This window comes from Tachysurus vachellii, chromosome 22, assembly GCF_030014155.1.
Source record: "Tachysurus vachellii isolate PV-2020 chromosome 22, HZAU_Pvac_v1, whole genome shotgun sequence".
Lineage (NCBI taxonomy): Eukaryota > Metazoa > Chordata > Actinopteri > Siluriformes > Bagridae > Tachysurus > Tachysurus vachellii.
This window is the reverse complement of record NC_083481.1, coordinates 9636057-9657077: the sequence shown is the minus strand read 5'-3', so window position 1 is coordinate 9657077 and position 21021 is coordinate 9636057. Positions and strand designations below refer to the sequence as shown.

Genomic DNA, 21021 nt, shown 5'->3' with positions numbered 1-21021 from the left:
GTACCAGTTGTTAGAATATTTTAAAATTAATATGCTTTGCTCCATAGCAGTATGAACTAGAAAAATATTGATTTCAATTTCTTATATACATTAATAACGTTTTCACCTCACAGGTCAGCTATTTATAAGTACTGTAGATATTCAAAATTAGGCACAGGAGCAAATTCAAGTGCCCCTCATAAGGACATAACTTGTATGACCCTATAATATGCAATATAAAGACATCCTGGTTGACATATTGGAAAATATTTAGCACAAAGTCTGTCTTCTGATCTCCCCTTTTCTCCCCATAGCCCATCTAATCCAATGCTTCAGTCTACTTTCTTGCCTTTCATATTCAGCGGTACTGAGATTGCACCACCAGAATGGAAATTAGGTTTATGCAGCTTTAATGAAATTCCAGAATTCTGTTTTGTGGCTTGGCGTACGTCTGAGCATAAATTCATTCTCCATATTCTCAGCAGCCGAAAATGACAACCCGAAATGCTCCACCATCAGTAATCTTTTAGCAACACTTGCCGAGGCTTTTTCTAACTCAATCTGCACGGCTGAAAACCAAATCCAGAAGATCAGAATTAGAAAACAGTGCCAGCAACATGGGTCTTGACATGCCAGCCCAGTGATGCCAGTGAAGGGGCTTAGTGAGCTGATTTTTAAGTGAGTGGACATGATTAACCGTGGTTTGCTTGCAGCTCACATTCTTATTTTAGAGCAAATCCATCACATGGGAAAGAGCTCATGTCTTTGAGTGTTTAAGTCATTTCTGAATGATTGCTGTTTTGAATAAAAAAATTAATTAAAAAAATCAACAAGGTATGGAAAGGTGCGGTTGTTGGGGTAAATCTTTGGAAATTTTAAAATAGAGATGCCAAAGTATGAAAACATACTAAGATAAGAAAGTAAACAATAGTTATTTTGTATATAAAATAGCATAAAAAAAAAATTATTCACACAAAACAGTATTCAGAAGCCAAAATATTTTTAACGCAAGTTGCCTTAAACATACCACAAAAGCAAAAATACATTTTAGTAATGTAGTTTCTGTAGTATAAATGTAATCCTATTAAAAATATAATAGTTACACTAATTTCCCAAAGTAGGTTGCACACACCCCATTGCATTACAATGTTATTTACACAACACCTAGACTTTCTCTCTGATTATACAAGCTGGTACCATGAAATACCGAAAACCGTGATATTAGTTTATGATAAGATTTAAATTTGAGTTTTAATATTCCTGTGCTTTCTTTTTCAGCATGATGTTGTAGACTTATTCAGGGCTAAGAATCAGAGCTAAATGTGTATTTTTATCCTTAAGTAAAATGAATAAAGGTGTATTATTATGACTTTCCACAAAAACATAAATATGGCATGTGGAACTTATTCTACAAATTTGGCAGGATTTTTCTTTTTCTTTTTTTTTTCTTTTTTTTTTTGCGCGCAGGCTTGATTATTTTTTTTCTTCCTCTCTTTTTTGAGAAAGTATTTGTACTGAAAGTGTAGAAAGTTAAACGCAGGCCACGTGTGATGACATTGAAGTGACATTCATTGGCGAACTGATGCAGCGCCTGGTAACACGTGAGCTTTACATGTTTCCTATTTAAGCATTTTATTTATAACTTTATGGAACAACAATGTGTGTTATATTACAAATGCGTTGTGCCACTTTGTTTTTTTCCCAAGCACTTTTTCCTCAGTCTTAAATAAAAACATTCCTTCATTAGCCCTGAATTAGAGTAATTTTTTTTCATTCATAAAATATCTTAATGCTTGATTTCATAGGCGAGGTGCATTTCCCCTCTACTTCCAGCCTACTTCCATCTCCCCTTTATTGTCATTTGTTCATTAAGGAAATGGCACTGAACGAAGGAAAGCAAATAAAATACACGTTCAATCCGCAATGAACGTGTTGTAAACCTGCCAATTGAATTCATGTTCATTTTTTTAACTGTTTTTCTCCTTGCTCTGTATTCACTGGGAAAGTCACAATAGAAATAACAGGGATTTGTTTATTTTGACCGACTTTCCATCCTTTTATTTTAATGAAATGAGGGTCACACAAACAGTGTACAACTAAATATACCTTTTATTATAATAATAATAATAATAATAATAATAATAATAATAATAATAATAATAATAATAATAAAATGTCATACTAAAATGTAATAATAATAATAATAATAATATATATAATAATTCTAATACTGTGTAACATTTATTAATAATAATAATAATAATAATAATATTAATTATTATTATTATTATTAGTAGTAGTAGTAGTAGTAGTAGTAGTAGCAGTAGTAGTAGTAGTAGTAGTAGTATTGTTATTATTATTATTGTATAACTATAATAATAAATAATCAGGGAGAGTAATTTAACAGAAAGCCCTTTCTCTCGAACACAGAAATGTAAACTTACCTCGGAAAACGATATATAAAACACCGCCACCAGCTTCATGTCTTTCCGGACTCACTTAAACTGCACTCAATAATAATTCAAAAATGTTCATCTCGTGCACAGATAAGTTAAAAAGTAAAGCTCGTGTTGATCGACAGGGTGGGAATACAGAAAAATGCGGGCAGGGTGAAGATTCATCACGAACTCATGCTCAGCACAATGAAACACATCAGTTTGTATTTTTACCATTTAAATCATCGTCCATGACACTGTTTGCGATAACTAGTATTGTTTACAGTCATAGACTTGAGTCGTAAAGCGAACGTTTAGGTCTAGAATCTGACTGCGTCCCCTCGTCTACATCACTTGGTTTCGTCCAAACGTGGTTGGTGATTTTGGTTCAGCGTGTATGGCATCGCATTCATTCAACTGAACGCGAAAGTGCGCCGGTCCTTCGCCGTCGTTTGCTGTCAATGGCTTTCGGGGCTTGTTTTATTTGAATGTCTGGACTTTTTTTTTTTTTTTTTTTTTTTTTTTTAACAATTTTGCCCTAAAAAAAAACACAATAATGGATATCCTATGGATTTTATGGATACTACCCACAGCACTGGCTCTTGAAGGTAAGATGTTGTTTCCTCTGTTGTAGTGAACGCAGCATCACATCCAGCTGGTCCAGGGTGAGAGTTTCTGATGCCTGTAGCTCGTGCGGGGCTTCATTATAATATCCTTCGGGAAATAAGACGATGGCACGATTAGATTTATGAAAGCTGATGATCCCGGGGCAGGAATATAGGATTTATGTGTAAGAACAGCATGCTTTCACCATGCACTGATCAATGACTGCAAATAAGCGAGTTTTGCTTATTTATTTATTTTTGATGCTTACAAACAAACCACGTCTAAACTAAACGTGCCACATTCCACCTTTTCTTTATTATATACCGAGACGCACCTTAGAATAAAGTGCGCTCCGTGATTTCACGCGTGTTTCAGGTGTCCTGCGTTCAACCTAAACCCGTCCGCTGATGCTGTATGTTTTATTTACTTTAACGACTCCGACGTGTACGTGTGGTGTTTTATTAGTGATCTTACACTTGGATAATAAATCAGATCCTTGGTGAGTGGGTAGGATTCGGCTACGGATTAAATAACAGATGCACAATGAGCACAGGTTCGTTTTTATTTGTTTAAACTACGACACTTTCTTTAATCTCAGACTGTATTGATGAACAGACAGTTATTATTACTAGCGTGCGGGTGAGCGAACCTCGCGTGGCTCGCGTGTGGGAGACGCGTTCGCTGCGCGTAAGAGACGCGTTCGCTGTGCGTGAAGCGAATCTGTCAATCTGTCATCTATTCACACCGTGCAGTACAAGTGCTGCCCATTAGCCTTCAAACCAGACCTGCACATAAAAGTACAAAGTGCCACAAAGCAACATTTAACACCACAGAAGCAGAACGGACCCTATAAAACAGTCGCATCGAATATTGTAGACGTTCCAAGTAAAACAGCGCGCACACTTCACGTGTTCGTTTGTTTTTACACGTGATTAATGTGAGAAATAGCCTTTTTAATCACGTGTGACAACGTGTGAAGGTGCGTTTCAAATGGACACACGTGGAGCTTGTTAAAAAATGACGTGTTGTAAAAATAAAATAAATAAATAGTCAAATAATGTGTTAGGTATTTGTAAAAAAAAAAAAAAACATTTGTTTGAAGATCAATACAAACCCCCCCCCCAAAAAAGGGGGAAAAAACAACAACAACAATATACAGAAAAAAACAAACAAACAAACGAGTCGTTTAGAAATAAATAGCTCGTTAAAAAATGAGGTGTTGTAAAAATAAAGTAAATAAATATTCAAATAATGTGTTAGGTATTTGTAAAAAAAAAAAAAATACTACACTGTACAAAACAAAACAAAAAAACATTTATTTGAAGAACAATACAAACAACCCCCCCCCCCATAAAAGAGGAAAAAAGAAAAGAAAAACAAAGGGTGTCTCTATGTTGTTATCCTTGCTGACATACTAAGGTAAGGATAGTGTTTACTATTTAATACATATAAGATATATATATATATCTTATATAGTCCTATAATAAAGTGTATTTGACAAGCCTTGCACTAGTATATGCTTTGAAATTGTTCAAGATACTGAGAATATGATTTATTTATAGAGGGCTAGTTGAATTTTAGGTTCGTCTGATATTAAATATATACGTGACCATTGTGAGCTGTTATCGACATTTAATTAGTCTTAAGAGCGAGCATTAGTTGAATAATTTTATAAATGCTGTTAATGCTGTTACGTTAATTACCTAGACGTAGAGCAAAGCTTAACAAAACACCAGGACACACCTAACGTCTATGCAACATAAAGGGACAAAAACCTAGTGTGACAAGCTGCCTCTGTCCCTATAGAGTTTACACTGTTTTTTGTTTTGTTTTGTTTTGTTTTAGAGTCTGGTATCTCCAAATAGAGGCATGTCAACTAATGCAAGGTCTAGGCCTTTTACATTTACCACAGCAGCCTGTTTATAGGAAAGGCTCAATTGTCATACTTGACTTTCTGGTTCGAAAAGCTCAAGGGCTGTTGACTCCAACTTCATTATTTGGAAAGAGGGCACAGGGTTTTTCTTGGTGGAAGAAAACCCCTCAAGCGACCCCTTCAAAGGCTTGAATTTTTCAGGAGTTTAAATCTAAAGTGCAGATGACCACACTGTCATGAATATCTGTTATTTATTCAGGAAAAATCCATGCAGCAGTGCTAAAATTTGACTAATTGATTACTCATTTTGTCAGTTGTAAGCAATTTGATAGCATGTGATGGTGCAGGATATCCATGCCTAGTTCTGGAGGTTAAACAATCAGTAATTTTTTTTTTTCGGGACCACCGAAAGCAGCATTTGTTTATTTAGACCATATAAAATAATGCAAACACGTAGTTTTGAATTCATGTATATCTGAAGAGTTTATTTTAATATTGCAGTCATACACCAGTCTAGTATCTAATAAACTGCCAAGTGTTTAATAAAAATATTATATTTGAACAACTGCGTTTTTGCGGATTTGCTTTGCGATAATGCCTGTTGTTGAAAGTGTGAACTAAATTCATGTCATATTTTCCTACATGCATTTTTTGCAGAAAAGGATTTTTGTGTTCACTGACGGTGATTTTGTTTGTCAGACCGGTGACGTCAGGGGTGTTTTTTTTAATACCATTTTTTTGACCAATGATGGCTTAGCGGTGTGCTGATGTAGGAGCATATCAGAGGTGAAAAAGAGGTCAATGCAGCTTCAGTGTAAAGAAAAAGGATGGAAAATGAGGAATTCATAAAACTCAGGCAGTCACATTTTGTTTTATGTAAATAAAATGTAAAAAATAAATAAATAGAATTAGTTTAATAAAAAGAAACAAAAAGAAAAAAGAAAAACATTGTGTGTATTTGTCTGGAAAAATGTTCTGATTTTTTTCTAGAAAGAAAGATGATGACATCAGATTATATTTTGACACATTATGATGAAACACAAGGCTTTTCAGAAATCAGTGGTTATACACAATGGAGTGACTAAAATATTCTATCACTCAAGTTTTTCTCTGATAGATTTGCAGTGATTACTGTACAGGGTTCCGCAGTGTAAGTATCAGTATAATATTACAGTCAGTGTTTCAGACGCACAGATTTAAGGTCTAGCATCCTGCAAAATAACAGGTGAAGCATTTTGTATGTTATACCCATTTTGTAACTTATAATTACATGCGACTCAAACTCCCATCTCAATTATGATAAATACTGTGTTTTTCCTGTGATGTAGTGATTAGTGTTTAGCTCTTCATTTTGGTGTGTAATGTTGAATTTAGGTGTTGAAATGAGGGTTTTAAAAAAGGGAGAAGTGTGTGTGTGTGTTTGAGTTTGTAAAAAGAAAGGAAATTACCTCCTACAGTCTACTATAGTTTGTTTTTCTTCATCTCCTTTTACAGAATAAAAATACTCACTGATGTCTCCCACACAGAGAGCAAGTCTCCTACGAATATTGTGTCGAAGCGTGTTAACGAGTCTACATATATCTGATGTATGAACATGTATGTGATATTGTGTCAACATAAAAGAAGTGTAGGGATGTTGTGTAGCGCGAGTGCGCCCTTTTCTGACCCACTTTACATCCTTATGCTAATATCTCTCCTGCATAGACAATTGGGTTAACAATGTGTTATTAAACTGAGTTTTTTCTTGCCTTTTGAAACAACCGTAAACTAGTAGAAACCAAAAAGCCAATGGCTCAGTTCTAAATTTATTTATCATGAGTTTTTGCACACAGAACAACGATTTATTTCCATAAATCTCCAAGCTCTAGAGCAAGAAAAGACGATTAAAGCTATTGTTTGTTAACTCTGTCATTTGCAGACATCAATACTTCCGCTCTGAGATGCCTGCCAAGTTTGAATAATCTGCTTTCACATGTAAATTCGAACAGCCTACTTCCAGCTAATATTCGGAGTGTGGGCTGCCGATGCATAAGCCTACACGTTGCATCGCCGTTTTTTGGAGTGGTAACAAAAGGCATAGCACTAGTGTGTGCGTGTGTATGTGGGTGTTTGTGTGTATGTGTGGCTTTGAGGGGTTTCTCTAAAACAGGCTTAACTGAAGGTAAACCGAGCAGCTCCCAATCCTACGTTTTCTCATTCAGCCGAACGAGCAGATGCGAGTTGTGCGTCTGTATTTTTTAGCCTCCTCTGTGGCTTTCACAAAGAATGCACTCCTATTCAGCGCCTAATCCATGCTGCCCAGCGCTTCTCCATTGTCGCTCTGCATGCAAAATTTCAATTAGTGCTGGTACCAGTTGTTTCGCCGCTCAGTATTTCCAAGGGATGTGCATACTTTTACCTTGACCAGGCAGGACATTTTGGGACTAGTGATGGGCAATGCTGCTTCACTTTTATACGCACGTTCACATTTTTATTCAGTGGCCACATGCTTTTATTCAGAGCAGCTTACACACGAGAAAGCACAGACAAGCATGGAGCTCTTACAAGTGTGGTTTTTTACAAAGTTCCACATTCAGTTGTAGGTAGAATAGAGAGCTGTTTCTAGAGAAAAGAGAAATTTGATGTTTAATGGTTGCCTGCAGAGACAGAAATATGTTATAGAGCTGATATTATGGCTAACATGATTATCCTAGCAGGCAGAGACAAGCAATAATGAGAACACAAATTACTTAATAAAAAGCAGCTTCTCAGATATTTTTTACCTACTAAAGACCACACTCTCGCCAACTCAGGGCCTGTTGACTCACAAGGCAGACATTTTGAAATTCATGGGTCAGATTTTACCTAGAAAGAGTTGGCATGAAGCACAGGTAACTGTTAGCAGAGGAAAATCCATTTTCATTCCCATGTCCTTTCCTCTTTGGTGAATTTTTATTTTTTTTATTTTTTTGTCGGCTGAACTTTTTTTCGTGTATTGAACGATCATTTCTTTCAGTGCCATTTTAGGTGGCTCCTTTATTTCAACAGGAAGAGGTAGTAACTATATTGTAGATGTTGGCACCTTCAATATAATAATGTGAAAATCTCAATACGTTCTCCAAGTAGCTTAAAATAAAATGTAAAACTCCATGACAGCATTGATACAGTTTTTAAAAAGCAAAAATGCTAGTGAGATTTCTGACTACTGACTGCAGTTTACAGAAGTTTTATCTAGAATCTTTCCATTGAATTATTTTGAAAGCATCTTTGCTTCACAGATTTTCTTTACATGTGACTAAGACTTTCACACATCATTATGTCTGATGATTATAAGCATGACATTATGCCGTTCCATATGTTTTAAAATTCTCGTGAATAGGATCCATATTGTAAACTTTACTAGAGGTTTCCTTTCCTTTTTTTTCAGGTAAGGTTTCCTTGTGTTTTCTCCATATTACCTCTATACAGTACATTTAAACACATTGTTCCTATCACCAAACACCAGATGTAACAGAACCTGCAATCATTTTATGATGAAACGTTATCTTTGAGCGTAATAAAAGAGCACGTCGGTCAGGTCCAGACAGAATACCCAGTGGGCTCTGAGAATGCAAAGGGAATTTCCAGCGATGGATCACACGTCCTTGCTGCCACATTCCTGCCCTCTGCAGCGAGTCGTGCACTGATATCACACACCACATGGAGAGCCCCACAGTCCCTTACTGAGACCACCGTAATCCATCTCCCTTCAAAGCCCGAGCCAGCTCCGCGTTATGAATCATGCAGAAAATCCCTTCACAAGCATACATGCTCCAAGGATGCTAGTCAGTTCACAGGTTTGATGTGGAATTCAGATTCACTTTAATGCACGTACGAGTGAAATTCCTACGTCTGCACCGGGGCTGTTATTTGACTTGAAGGTACAGTAACTAGCCTCCTGTTTGCCTTGATGTCCAGGCTGAAGTACCACTAGAATCAGTTTTCTGATTTAAGGGATCAGCAAGGCCTTTTCAAATAGATTTTTTTCTTTATCGTTTTTTCAAAAAGACTCGGGTATTACTCGTGATATGGAGCCTGGTGCTGTCAGTCAGATCCATTCCATACAGACGCCTTCATTTAGATTCCATTTTAGTTTTCACTGTGAAAATGCATCAGGTCCAGATATCTGTGCAGAACATATTAACTCTGCTATCAGAACCAGTCAGTTAAATTATATATCCAGAATGCATTTGGGTTCGTGATTTTAGCAGGAAATGGTTTGTACTTGAAACGGTTTGTAGAACACAGCTTTCAGCATCTTAATGAAATCTTTCTCTCTCTCTCTCTCTCTCTCTCTCTCTCTCTCTCTCTCTCTCTCTCTCTCCAGCTCTCTCAATGACAATAAAATATAAGGGATATTTCCATGCCATATTTTTCCGCTTGTATTATTTCCATTTATAAATTAAATGTAAGCATCTACTCCAATAGATTTAATCTCAAGTTTTTTCATTCATCTTTTAATATGTTTTACTAAATCCGGCTTGGGCTGGATCCCAGGAACACTGGGTGTGAGGAAGGAATGTCTGGTTCGGGACACACACACATTTACACAATCGAGGAACAGTTAGTGTGGCCAGGTCACCTACTGCCATGTTTATGGGAAATGTGAAGAAACTGGGGAAGCAGGAGAAAGTTTCCACAGATACAGGAGAACAAGCCAAACACTGCACAGACAGTAACCTGAACTCTGGATCCGAGAAGCTGCAACGCTACCCACGGCATGGCACCACCGCCTTCTGGAAGCTAAATAATTTCACAATTACATTTTATGTTAAGACAAGATTTTGCAAGTTTTACACTATGTTTCTTATAAACACTCAGATTGTGTGTGTTCTTGCTGTATTTTCAACGTGAGGCTGTATAAAAAACATCGGTATTTAAATTTTTAAAGAATTTTATTTATTCTCTTCTTGTGTACAACTCTCACATCCATAACTGTGGAAATGCCCAGGTTGTGTTTTTTTTTCTTTTTCTTATTTTGTCTAAAGTTCCAAGGAGAAAGTTTTCTATTGAAAAACCCTCGAGGAACCTTAATTACTCTGTGTCTAAAATATACACAGAAAATAGATATTGATCTGTTGCCTATTTAATTCCACACAGTATTTAGCATTTCAATGTTTACTTTTACAAGGAAACGGTCACGGTTTTACATTCGGCTTAGATTCTCAAAGTATTTGCAAGGCGAAACTGCAAACTGCTGTTGAGAGCACTCGGAAAAACTCCCTAAATAAAACTCAGCCAGCGATGTGAGTAACGGACTTCGTCTCCCATCTGTATGTTCGGATTATTCCTTTCACGTTTCACATTTCATGCTTGGTCAGCACATTTTCTAAGCACAGATCGTGAAAATTCACATGACAAGACCAAAGTAAAGTTATAGATTTTGTAAACAGGTTTGGTAGTTTCAGGTTTGACATTGTCACGGAGTCACCAGGTCCTTCTCTCACTCACCAGCACTCACATTCCCCTGAGTACTAATCAGCATCACCTGCTCCACATTCTTCAATCAACACACACTCTATATAAGCCACTCTCAGTCACTCAGTCATTGTCTGGTCTCGTATGTGCTAATGAGATTTTTCCCCACAGTCATTCAAGCTCCAGACTCCCGGTTGCTTCACCAACAACCGGCTCTCCTTCCTTCTCTCCTGCCTTCGGGGCGATCGGATTACCCTACTACCACTACTAAGTTCCCGTCAAGGATCCTGTCTCTCTTATCATCTGTGTGTTTCCCCAGCGTGTGTGATCTAGCGTGCTGCAACATTGTTGTGCTTCATTTGCATTCTATGCGCGATACATCTGTTCACGGACTTCAATAAACGAATCTTTGGTTTCATTTACCCCGGCCCGTGGCGTGTGTATCATTACAGAAGACCAGACCTTAACCGGAAGCACGATGAATGTTCCCGCGGCGGATCCCATTCGCGAATTAGTGGATCTTCTGCGCTCCTCGCTACAATCCGGCGCCACCGCACCAGTCACAGCACCGTCTTCTTCGGCGGCCGTAGTCGCATCTCCCATGGCCAGCCCGGCGCCCTACTCTGGTTCGGCGGAGAATTGCACCGGATTTCTGCTTCAATGTTCTCTAGTCTTCGAGATGCAACCTCACCAATATCCCACCGAACGCTCGAAAATAGCCTTCATCATCTCTCATCTCCGAGGAAAGGCTCTCCAATGGGCAGACTCATTGTGGCAACAGAACTCCCAGACGGTACAGTCATATGATCTGTTTGTCTCTCATTTCAAAGAAGTATTTCATATTTCTGATGCTGATTCCTCAGCGCGTGACGAGCTGTATCACCTACGACAAGGGAACCTGACAGTCACTGACTATGCCTTAAAGTTTCGCACCCTAGCAGCTGTGAGTGGCTGGAATGAAGCGGCGTTGATTACCGCCTTTCGTAATGGATTGGATCCATCTTTACGGATACATCTCGCCTCGTACGATGATCAAATGGGATTGGAGCGATTCATTCAACTGTCCATTCGCACGGACCATCGCCGACTGGGGTGCCTAACGATGGAAGGTTCACTACCCAGATCTCCCAACCGACCAGTGTTCGCTCCTCCGGAACCCACACCCATGCAGGTGGACTCCATGCATCTCTCTCCATCAGAACGTCAGCGAAGGTTTAATCAGAGATTGTGTCTGTACTGTGGAGCTTCGGAGCATGCGGTCTACTCATGCCCCATTCGCCCACCACGACACCCGGTGAGTGTTATCCAGTCTGAGCCACCCCTGTACTCACCCTTACAAACCCAAGTGTTGATAGCTTTCCTCCGTCACTCTATGTCTGTTTCAGCTCTCCTCGACTCCGGGTCGGCGGGCAACTTCATCTCCTCAAACCTCTGTCACGCCCTTCAGATCCCCAAGACCAGAATACCGAGGACACTCCAAGCCCAATCCATCACCGGCAAACCACTAAATAGATCCAACATCCACCACAGCGCAGGACCAGTGACGTTGACCGTGGGAGCGCTGCATGTGGAGGACATCACCCTTCTGGTCTTGGAAAATTCCACTTCAGATGTCATTCTTGGGCGTCCGTGGCTCATACAACACCACCCGGAGCTCTCTTGGGAAACCGGTGAAGTAAAGAGATGGAGTTCTCACTGTTTGTCGACCTGCTTCCCTCAACTGCCTTTACTACATAGGCCATCAACAGCCAGAGTACGAATATGTACCACCTCCATCGAAAGCCCTCACCAGAACATCCCCTCCAAGGTCCCGGTCCAATACGAGGAGTACGCCGACGTATTCTGTCCCAAGAGGGCTTCTCAGCTACCGCCACATAGACCTTGGGATTGTGCGATCGAGCTCCAACCAGGTAAACCAGTGCCCAGGGGACGGATCTACCCGCTCTCCATTCCCGAACAAAGGGCCATGGAGGACTACATTCAAGAAGCTCTTGCACAAGGCTACATCCGTCCCTCTACCTCTCCTGCTGCTTCCAGTTTCTTCTTTGTAGCGAAGAAGGACGGGGGCCTCCGACCCTGTATTGATTACCGACTGCTCAACAGTATCACCACCAAGTTCCGCTATCCCCTTCCACTTGTCCCCGCGGCCCTGGAACAATTGCGTGGGTGCAGAATCTTCACAAAACTTGATTTAAGAAGCGCGTACAACTTAGTCCGAATCCGTTCTGGGGATGAGTGGAAGACAGCGTTCGTGACTCCGACTGGCCACTACGAGTATTTAGTAATGCCGTATGGGTTAGCGAACGCGCCCTCAGTCTTTCAGGACTTTATGCACCATGTGTTCCGAGACTTCCTGAACCGGTTTGTGATCGTCTATATTGATGATATCCTCATCTATTCCAAATCCATGCCAGAACATATTCAACACGTCACGGAAGTCCTGGGGAAGCTCCGGGAACACCAGTTATACCTCAAAGCCGAAAAATGTGAGTTCCACGCCTCCCAGATAGCCTTCTTAGGTTATGAGGTATCAGCGTCCGGAATCTCTATGGATGAGGGGAAGGTAAAAGCGGTTCAGAACTGGCCTATTCCTAACACCATCAAGGAGCTTCAACGCTTTTTGGGATTCGCAAATTTCTACAGACGATTTATCCACAACTTCAGCCTCATAGTCACACCCCTCACTTCACTCCTCAGGGGCAAACCGAAATCCCTGAGATGGTCTCCCTTGGCTACAAGAGCCTTCGATGAGCTGAAGGAAGCCTTCACCCGAGCTCCAGTCCTCATCCATCCCAATCCACAACTCCCTTTCACCGTAGAGGTCGACGCCTCCACTACCGGTGTCGGCGCGGTTCTTTCACAACCTCACAGTAAGACCCAAGTACTCCATCCATGCGCCTTCTTCTCCCGCAAGTTCACCCCGGCAGAGGCCAACTATGACATAGGCAATCGCGAACTCCTAGCCATCAAGCTTTCTCTTGAAGAATGGAGACACTGGTTAGAGGGCGCCAAATCCCCATTCACCGTTTTCACGGACCACAAAAACCTACTATATCTCCGAGACGCTAAAAGGCTGAACCCTCGTCAAGCTCGATGGGCCCTGTTCTTCACCCGCTTCAACTTCTCCATCAGCTACCGTCCAGGAGTAAAGAACAAGAAGGCTGATGCCTTATCCCGCATCCACACGCTTGAGGAGGAATCTGACCACCCCGAAACCATCCTTCCATCCTCCATGATCGTCAGCCCAATCCAGTGGGCACAAGACAGAGCGAACACTGTCCATCCACCGCCAGAATGTCCGGCTGAGGTTCAGTTCATTCCTTCCTCTCAACGTATGCCCCTCATCAACCAAGTACATACCTCAGTTGGCACTGGTCACCCAGGCATTAGCCGAACCCTCTCCCTCCTCCAGGGGAAGTTTTGGTGGCCCGGTATGGCCCGAGATGTCAGGAGGTACGTGTTAGGATGTTCAGTCTGTGCTACCACCAAGACACCTAATCATCTACCCACGGGCAAACTTTATCCTCTTCCCATTCCTAACCGCCCATGGTCCCACCTGGGGGTCGATTTCGCAACAGACCTACCTGCCTCTGAGGGTAAGACCTGCATTTTCATCATAGTCGATCGGTTCTCTAAATCTATCAGGTTAATCCCCCTCAAGGGCCTCCCCACGGCTATGGAAACGGCGGGACTCCTCTTCGAGCATGTATTCAGGTATTTCGGTGTTCCCGAAGACATTGTCTCTGACCGTGGTACTCAATTTACCTCCAGAGTCTGGAAAGCTTTCCTCAAACGCCTAGGGGTGGCTGTCAGTCTATCCTCCGGATATCATCCTCAGTCTAATGGTCAGACGGAACGGAAAATTCGAGACGTCAGTAAGTTCCTTCGAGCTTTCTGTCAGCTCCACCAGGACAGCTGGGGTTGGTACCTCCCATGGGCCGAGTACGCACAAAACTCCTTGAGACAGCAAACTACTGGCTTAACGCCTTTCCAGTGTGTACTCGGTTACCAACCACCTTTGTTCCCCTGGTCTGATGAGCCTTCAGATGTTCCGTCGATTGACCACTGGTTCCGAGAGAGTGAGAAGGTATGGAACTCGGCGCATCATCAGTTGCAGGGGGCCGTCAGGAGACACAAGAAGGCTGCTGACACCCGTCGTTCGTCCACTCCGTGTTACCAAGTGGGTCAGAAGGTATGGTTGTCCACGAGGAACATCCGTCTACAGCTTGCCTGCAAAAAGCTGAGTCCCCGGTACATCGGACCCTTCGAAATCATTAAGGAGATCAATCCGGTGGCGTTTCGACTTAAACTCCCCAGCGCCTATCGTATACATCCTGTCTTTCACGTGTCTCACTTTAAACCATATCACTCACCAGTCTCTCTCCCCTCTCTCCCAGGTCCTGGTGCTGACGAAGTACCCCCCCTACCTACCCTAGAGGAGGACACCGGGATCTACTCGGTAAAGGAGATCCTGGATTCCAGACGCCGAGGTGGGGCTCTCCAGTATCTCGTTGATTGGGAGGGGTTTGGACCTGAGGAACGTTCATGGGTGCCCCGGGATGATATTCTAGACCCCAATCTTCTCCGGGAGTTCCACGAGTCTCGCCCGGACAGGCCTGCACCTCGGCCCAGGGGCCGCCCACCTCGGCGCTCTGGTATTCGCCGGTCCTCGGGAGCGGACCGTGAGGGGGGGGGTACTGTCACGGAGTCACCAGGTCCTTCTCTCACTCACCAGCACTCACATTCCCCTGAGTACTAATCAGCATCACCTGCTCCACATTCTTCAATCAACACACACTCTATATAAGCCACTCTCAGTCACTCAGTCATTGTCTGGTCTCGTATGTGCTAATGAGATTTTTCCCCACAGTCATTCAAGCTCCAGACTCCCGGTTGCTTCACCAACAACCGGCTCTCCTTCCTTCTCTCCTGCCTTCGGGGCGATCGGATTACCCTACTACCACTACTAAGTTCCCGTCAAGGATCCTGTCTCTCTTATCATCTGTGTGTTTCCCCAGCGTGTGTGATCTAGCGTGCTGCAACATTGTTGTGCTTCATTTGCATTCTATGCGCGATACATCTGTTCACGGACTTCAATAAACGAATCTTTGGTTTCATTTACCCCGGCCCGTGGCGTGTGTATCATTACAGACATGTGGAAATGTGAACAGCTCGCAGACTTTTTAATTCAGTGACACAGCACACAGCTCACATTGTGCATTTTACATGGTGCTTATAGCACTTCAGCTCATCACGATGTCAATAATTAATGTGTGATTACGGAAAAGTCAGTCATTTGTATTATGATACAGTATGAAACAGTAGTTTTTCCATTTAACAACAAAAAACAATAAAAGTCATATGTCTAAGAAAATAAATAGCTTTAATTGTAATGTAATGTAATGATACATTTGGAATCAATGAAATGTAAATGATTCAAATGTAATGATACATTTGAATCATTTTAATAAATGCTTAAAAATACATTTTACACTTTTACAAAAACTTTTACAATAAATCAGCAGCATCTAAACAGAGGTTGTTATTAGTATTTAAAGTTTCTACAACTGCTGTATCTCAAAAAAAAAAAAAGTACATTATTTACATAAAAGTCCGTTACACATGTTGTCTAAATCTCAATAAGACTAAAGATAACAATTGTTATTAATGTTTTCAATTACAAGGTTTTGGGATAAAGTTGTTATTTGTGTAACAGAATATACCGTAATCAAGAAAAAATAAAATGGAGCAATGATTCAAAATAATGTTTATAATTTTGAACCGTATTTCAGTGGCCATGATGTTTAGCTCTCAAAATGCTTCTGCAAATGAGGATGATTTACAATAAATGCAAAACACCTTTAGTAAAAAAACAGAACGGATCAATTCTACTCGAACACCACACAAGTGTTAAAAGTGGCGATTATAAATCAGTCGTTCTTGACAGGCATTTTAAGAACGATCGGTTTAGAAATCTGCAATTCAAATTAAGACGGAATTTCTAATATTTACTCAGACATAGAAGAATATCCATGAACAGATATAGTTCTATAAAAACTAGGACTGTTAATATTCCTGATCAGTTGAAGCGAGGAATTTTAATCCTCTGACTCAGGTCACACCCACATTTTTGTGGACATTGATCAAAAACACATTTGTAGATCTGTTGTACTTCACAGGAAGTCTGTCAAACATAAGTTGCGTGTGTACGACTCTGGTCTTTCCTCACAGACAATGAAGGTCTGATTACACCCTCATCTGCATTGCAAAGGAAGGCCTTGTTTACCTGATGACGTGCATGCAGGTTCATGTAATGTCTATAGTGTTTTCATTTCAACCACAGGATTGTAAAAGAAATGCATCTTATGATAGGCCACATTTTTTGTCTCCCAGTTGTCTGCTGTGTGTGTCGACTCGTAGTCATGGGAGGAGCTTTAGCACTCGCTTCTGGTGTTGTCACTCACGATACACAACTGTCCCACAAATGTTTCCGTATAATAAGCTATAAGAAACAGCGACATGTATGTACTGCCTTATCATGTTCCTGTGCTCAAAAGTTAATAAAGAGAGTGGAGAGTGGAGAAAAAACATTTTTTAATTTTTAATATTTCATAAGCAGGAGCTCAGTCAAATAGTGACACGATCATGATTTCAGTCCAAGCACCGAAATGTGATTCATATTTATGTCATTCAACATTTTCTGTAAAGCTCTCAGATTGCAAAGCCTTTCCAAAGTATGAAATCAAATATGCATGTATGGTAGTGTCTAAAATAATCAAATTAATTCATTTCTACTGCCTGCACCACATTAGTTCTGATTGTCCTGTCAAAAAGAATAGGTTTTATTTTCTTATAGCAAAGATTTTATAGCAAAGTCTATTATGAATTAAAACATGATGAGTTATTTTGACAGTTTTTTTTTTTATATGTGTAAGAAATTCAGTTAGCATGTGTTAGCTGTAAACACACTCAGATGTAGACTTAGCTTATCATGTGTATTTATTTAGTTCATGTAAAAATGAACAAAACACCCCTCCAACGACACACACACACACACCTTAAATCAAACTTCATTGAATTCCCACCCACTAGCCAACTCGCCCCATCACACGATCAGCAACAACCCAATGGGTGAAGGAGAAGGGGACATGAATCGCCAACCAGTCAAGGCAATTTCCAAACAATCACATTTGACACACTCAGAGGAAAGTGTTATCTGCACTCTTCCTCATACAGGAGCTCAAAGACATCTGGGTTTGGCTTGTGTCACTGTGATTGTAAGCGTCTGCCATCCCTCTATCTCAAAGAGCATGATCTTTTTTTTTTGTCTCCTATCTCCTGACGACAGGGTGAACACTTTCCAAACACATTTATTTTTATTTCTCACAATTTTATCCATTCCCAAACAACACTTTATATATCGAAGCGGTAAAAGACTAAGCTACGTAAACCAATTTTATTTTATATAAGTGTTAAGTGTTATAAGAGGGGGCAAGGTGGCTTAGTGGTTAGCATGTTGGCCTCACACCTCCAGGGTCGGGGTTCGATTCCTGCCCCCACCTTGTGTGTGCAGAGTTTGCATGTTCTCCCTGTGCCTCGGGGATTTCCGCCGGGTACTCCGGTTTCCTCCTCCGGTCCAAAGACATGCATGGTAGGTTGATTGGCATCTCTGGAAAATTGTCCATAGTGTGTGAATGCATGAGTGAATGAGAGTGTGTGTGTGCCCTGCGATGGGTTGGCACTCCGTCCAGGGTGTATCCTGCCTTGATGCCCGATGACGCCTGAGATAGGCACAGGCTCCCCGTGACCCGAGAAGCTCGGATAAGTGGTAGAAGATGAATGAATGGTTATAAGAATGACTAACAATCTGGTACATAATACATGGTACAGACATATAAGTCATTATAACAAAATAAGTCTAAAATGCATTATTAGTTCATTATAAGTTTTTAAGTTTTATTCTTCTCAGGTTCTTCTCTGTTCACAAAATCGGTCTTCATGACAGCTGCATGTTTATGAAGCTTTAAATCAGCCGGTGTGTTCTGTTCTTCTCAAGGGGAAACAAAAACAAAGGAAATTCGCACGGAATATGACTGATGGCTTTCCAGCAGTGTTCTGCTACTTTATATTCAGATTTGTTCTTCTTCGATTCAATGCTAGAAAAATATCAAATCCTCCTGAACATTAGAAACTGATCTTCTGTCGAATTGAGGTCTGGAGATGGACCATGTTCTGCTTTAGGGGGATAAACACGGTGCTGAATATTTTTCAGCTTTGTTCTGATGACAGAAAGGAGGAGAAGTTGTTATTCTTCTAACCTCTCTGACACTCTCTTCTCACCAGGAGTAAAGGAAAGGCTGGAGGTATAAAAAGTGCCACAGATGGTGCACAGATACCTTTATGAGCCTCAGGGCTGCTGGACAGATTTCTGAAGAAGAGATGATCGTTTACTGGATCAGCTTGTGTGAGAATGTTTTGTAGATGACCTAGAATTGTGCCACGGAGCATTGCGTCACTGACGTTTAGTCGTTAGACATGATTTTAGTGTGATTTGCTAGTCAAAACTGGTAAAAGAGATTTGGTCCAATTTTGAGTAAACTACAGTCATGAAAGTAACCCAACACTTTGCATGCTTTCTGATGACTGAGGTGGGATGGATGAAAAACAATCACAGCATGATGGAGAATGACTCCATACAGAGGATCACAGATCTCAGTGGCACATATATTTCTTTTTCCATTATTGTTGGTATTATCTTAATTTTAATTCACAAATCCTTACTCCATTCAAGATTATAGAATAAATAAAACAAAAAAACAAAATAAAAAACAAAACAGCAAAAAGCCCAGATAAGAAGGGGGAACTAAAAATAGCACAAAATTAATGTATCTAATCCCTGCGATCTTCAGGGTTAGGCCACATGTTTTCGTCAACATCACATCTGATATCATCCAAGGCGATGCACCTGGGATAAAACCGCTTGGTATGTCGGATCCACCCTTGGCAATCTTGAACTGTGATGTCCCTGCAGCCAGCATCCATGGCTTCAAGGAGGGACATCTGGTCATGTGGCTGATGGTCATAAACCTTCCACCTCCATGCAGAAAAGAACTCCTCTATGGGGTTGAGGAAAGGTGAATAGGGTGGAAGGAAGAGACTTACCAGTCTTGGGTGGACTTCAAACCATGCTGTTATTGCTTGCGAATGATGGAAAGCAACATTGTCCCAGGTAATTACAAAGGTCCTCATGCTTTCACCCTCCTGATCCTGCTCTGGTACCAGGCGCAGGTGGAGATCATTGAGAAAGGCAAGGAGGCGCTCGGTATTATAGGGTCCAACCTGACATCTGTGAAGGAGTAATCCTGCATTTGCCATTGCTGCACACATGGTAATGTTTGCCCCTCTCTGTCCTGGCACATCAACTGTGGCCCTTTTTCCAATTATATTTCGTCCACGTCGACGCCTTTTGGATAGATTGAATCCTGCCTCATCTATGTAAATGAATTCATGAAGGGCCTGGTTGGCCTTCAATTCCATAACTCTCTGAAACAAAGTTTATGTATATCATGTCATTACTGTATACCGTACTGTACTGTAACCTATTACTGTGTAGGTTACCTACTTGCAAAGTGCAAAGCTTATAGAACTGGACATTGAATTGAATATACACTATACCTGGACATATTGTCGTCGTAGCTCCTTGACTCTCTCACTGTTCCTCTCAAAGGGAACAGTGTAGAGCTGCTTCATCCGCACTCTGTGTTTGGACAGTGTCCGTGTAATGGTTGTGAGGCTGATGCTTTCTATATTGCCAAATATCTCATGGTCCTCCACAATTCTAGTTTTAATTTCATGCAGTTTTATTGCATTATTTGCAACAACCATTTCTACAATGGCAAGCTCTTGATCATTATTGAGGAGCTTTCCTCTTCCCCCAGAGGGTGGAAGACGTTGCATTCTTTAGAGGGGAAAAAAATCAACATATGCATTACTGTATGACCTTATTGACATGTCAAGTGAGAATAGAAACAATCCATGTAAAATGCAATACTTACCTGTTGGTTTGTTGAAAGATGCGAATAATGGAGGCAACCGTTGACCGCCTCAAATTGGGTTGGACTCTTTCACCAGCCTCTCTTAGTGAGAGACCATGGTTGATTACATGGTCAATGATAGTGGCACGAATTTCATCACTGACTACTGTTCTTGCAGCCCTTGGAATGCCACCACCACGCATTCTTACACCTCTACCTTGCCCTCTCCTTGGGTCTGCTCCTCTTCCTGCACCTGCACCTCCTACTGCACCTCTCACTGCACCTCTCACTGCACCTCTTACTGCACCTGCACCTCCTACTGCACCTCTCACTGCACCTCTCACTGCACCTGCACCTCCTACTGCACCTCTCACTGCACCTCTTACTGCACCTGCACCTCCTACTGCACCTCTCACTGCACCTCTTACTGCACCTGCACCTCCTACTGCACCTCTCACTGCACCTCTCACTGCACCTCTCACTGCACCTCTCCCTGGTCCTGCACCTCTCACTGCACCTCTCACTGCACCTCTCCCTGGCCCTGCATCTCTCACTGGAGCTGGTCTTCTCCCTGGGCCCCTTGCTCGTCCTCTTCCACGTCCAGACATTACAGTGTTTGTCTTTTTCTGTTTCTGTTTCCAAAAACATCACTCCTCAA

The 21021-nt window shown here is 41.3% G+C and overlaps 2 protein-coding genes across 3 annotated transcripts in view; one reads left to right on the top strand and one right to left on the bottom strand.

The window, feature by feature from the left end:
- Positions 1 to 2947: 2947 nt before the first annotated feature.
- Positions 2948 to 21021, top strand: part of ephb2b (eph receptor B2b) — a 149199-nt gene continuing 131125 nt past the window's right edge. For both annotated transcript variants that reach the window (XM_060858043.1, XM_060858042.1), the window contains exon 1: positions 2948 to 3022. In XM_060858043.1, the coding sequence (XP_060714026.1) occupies positions 2971 to 3022 (52 nt within the window). In that variant the 5' untranslated portion in view covers positions 2948 to 2970. The remainder of the gene's footprint in view (positions 3023 to 21021) is intronic.
- LOC132838378 (uncharacterized) lies at positions 19179 to 21000 on the bottom strand. The gene is made up of 3 exons (XM_060858667.1): positions 20893 to 21000; positions 20005 to 20646; positions 19179 to 19872 (listed from the first exon to the last, which is right to left on the bottom strand). Exons 2-3 carry the CDS (start codon positions 20284 to 20286, stop codon positions 19219 to 19221), a joined length of 936 nt encoding a protein of 311 aa, XP_060714650.1. The 5' UTR covers positions 20287 to 20646; positions 20893 to 21000; the 3' UTR covers positions 19179 to 19218.

Bases quoted from the DNA above. Each gene is read 5' to 3' on its own strand.
- LOC132838378 (XM_060858667.1), bottom strand. From the start codon at position 20,286: ATGCAACGTCTTCCACCCTCTGGGGGAAGAGGAAAGCTCCTCAATAAT. The intron at 19,873-20,004 runs GTATAGTGTATA...ACTTTGTTTCAG, and splicing joins TACGACGACAATATGTCCAG to AGAGTTATGGAATTGAAGGC.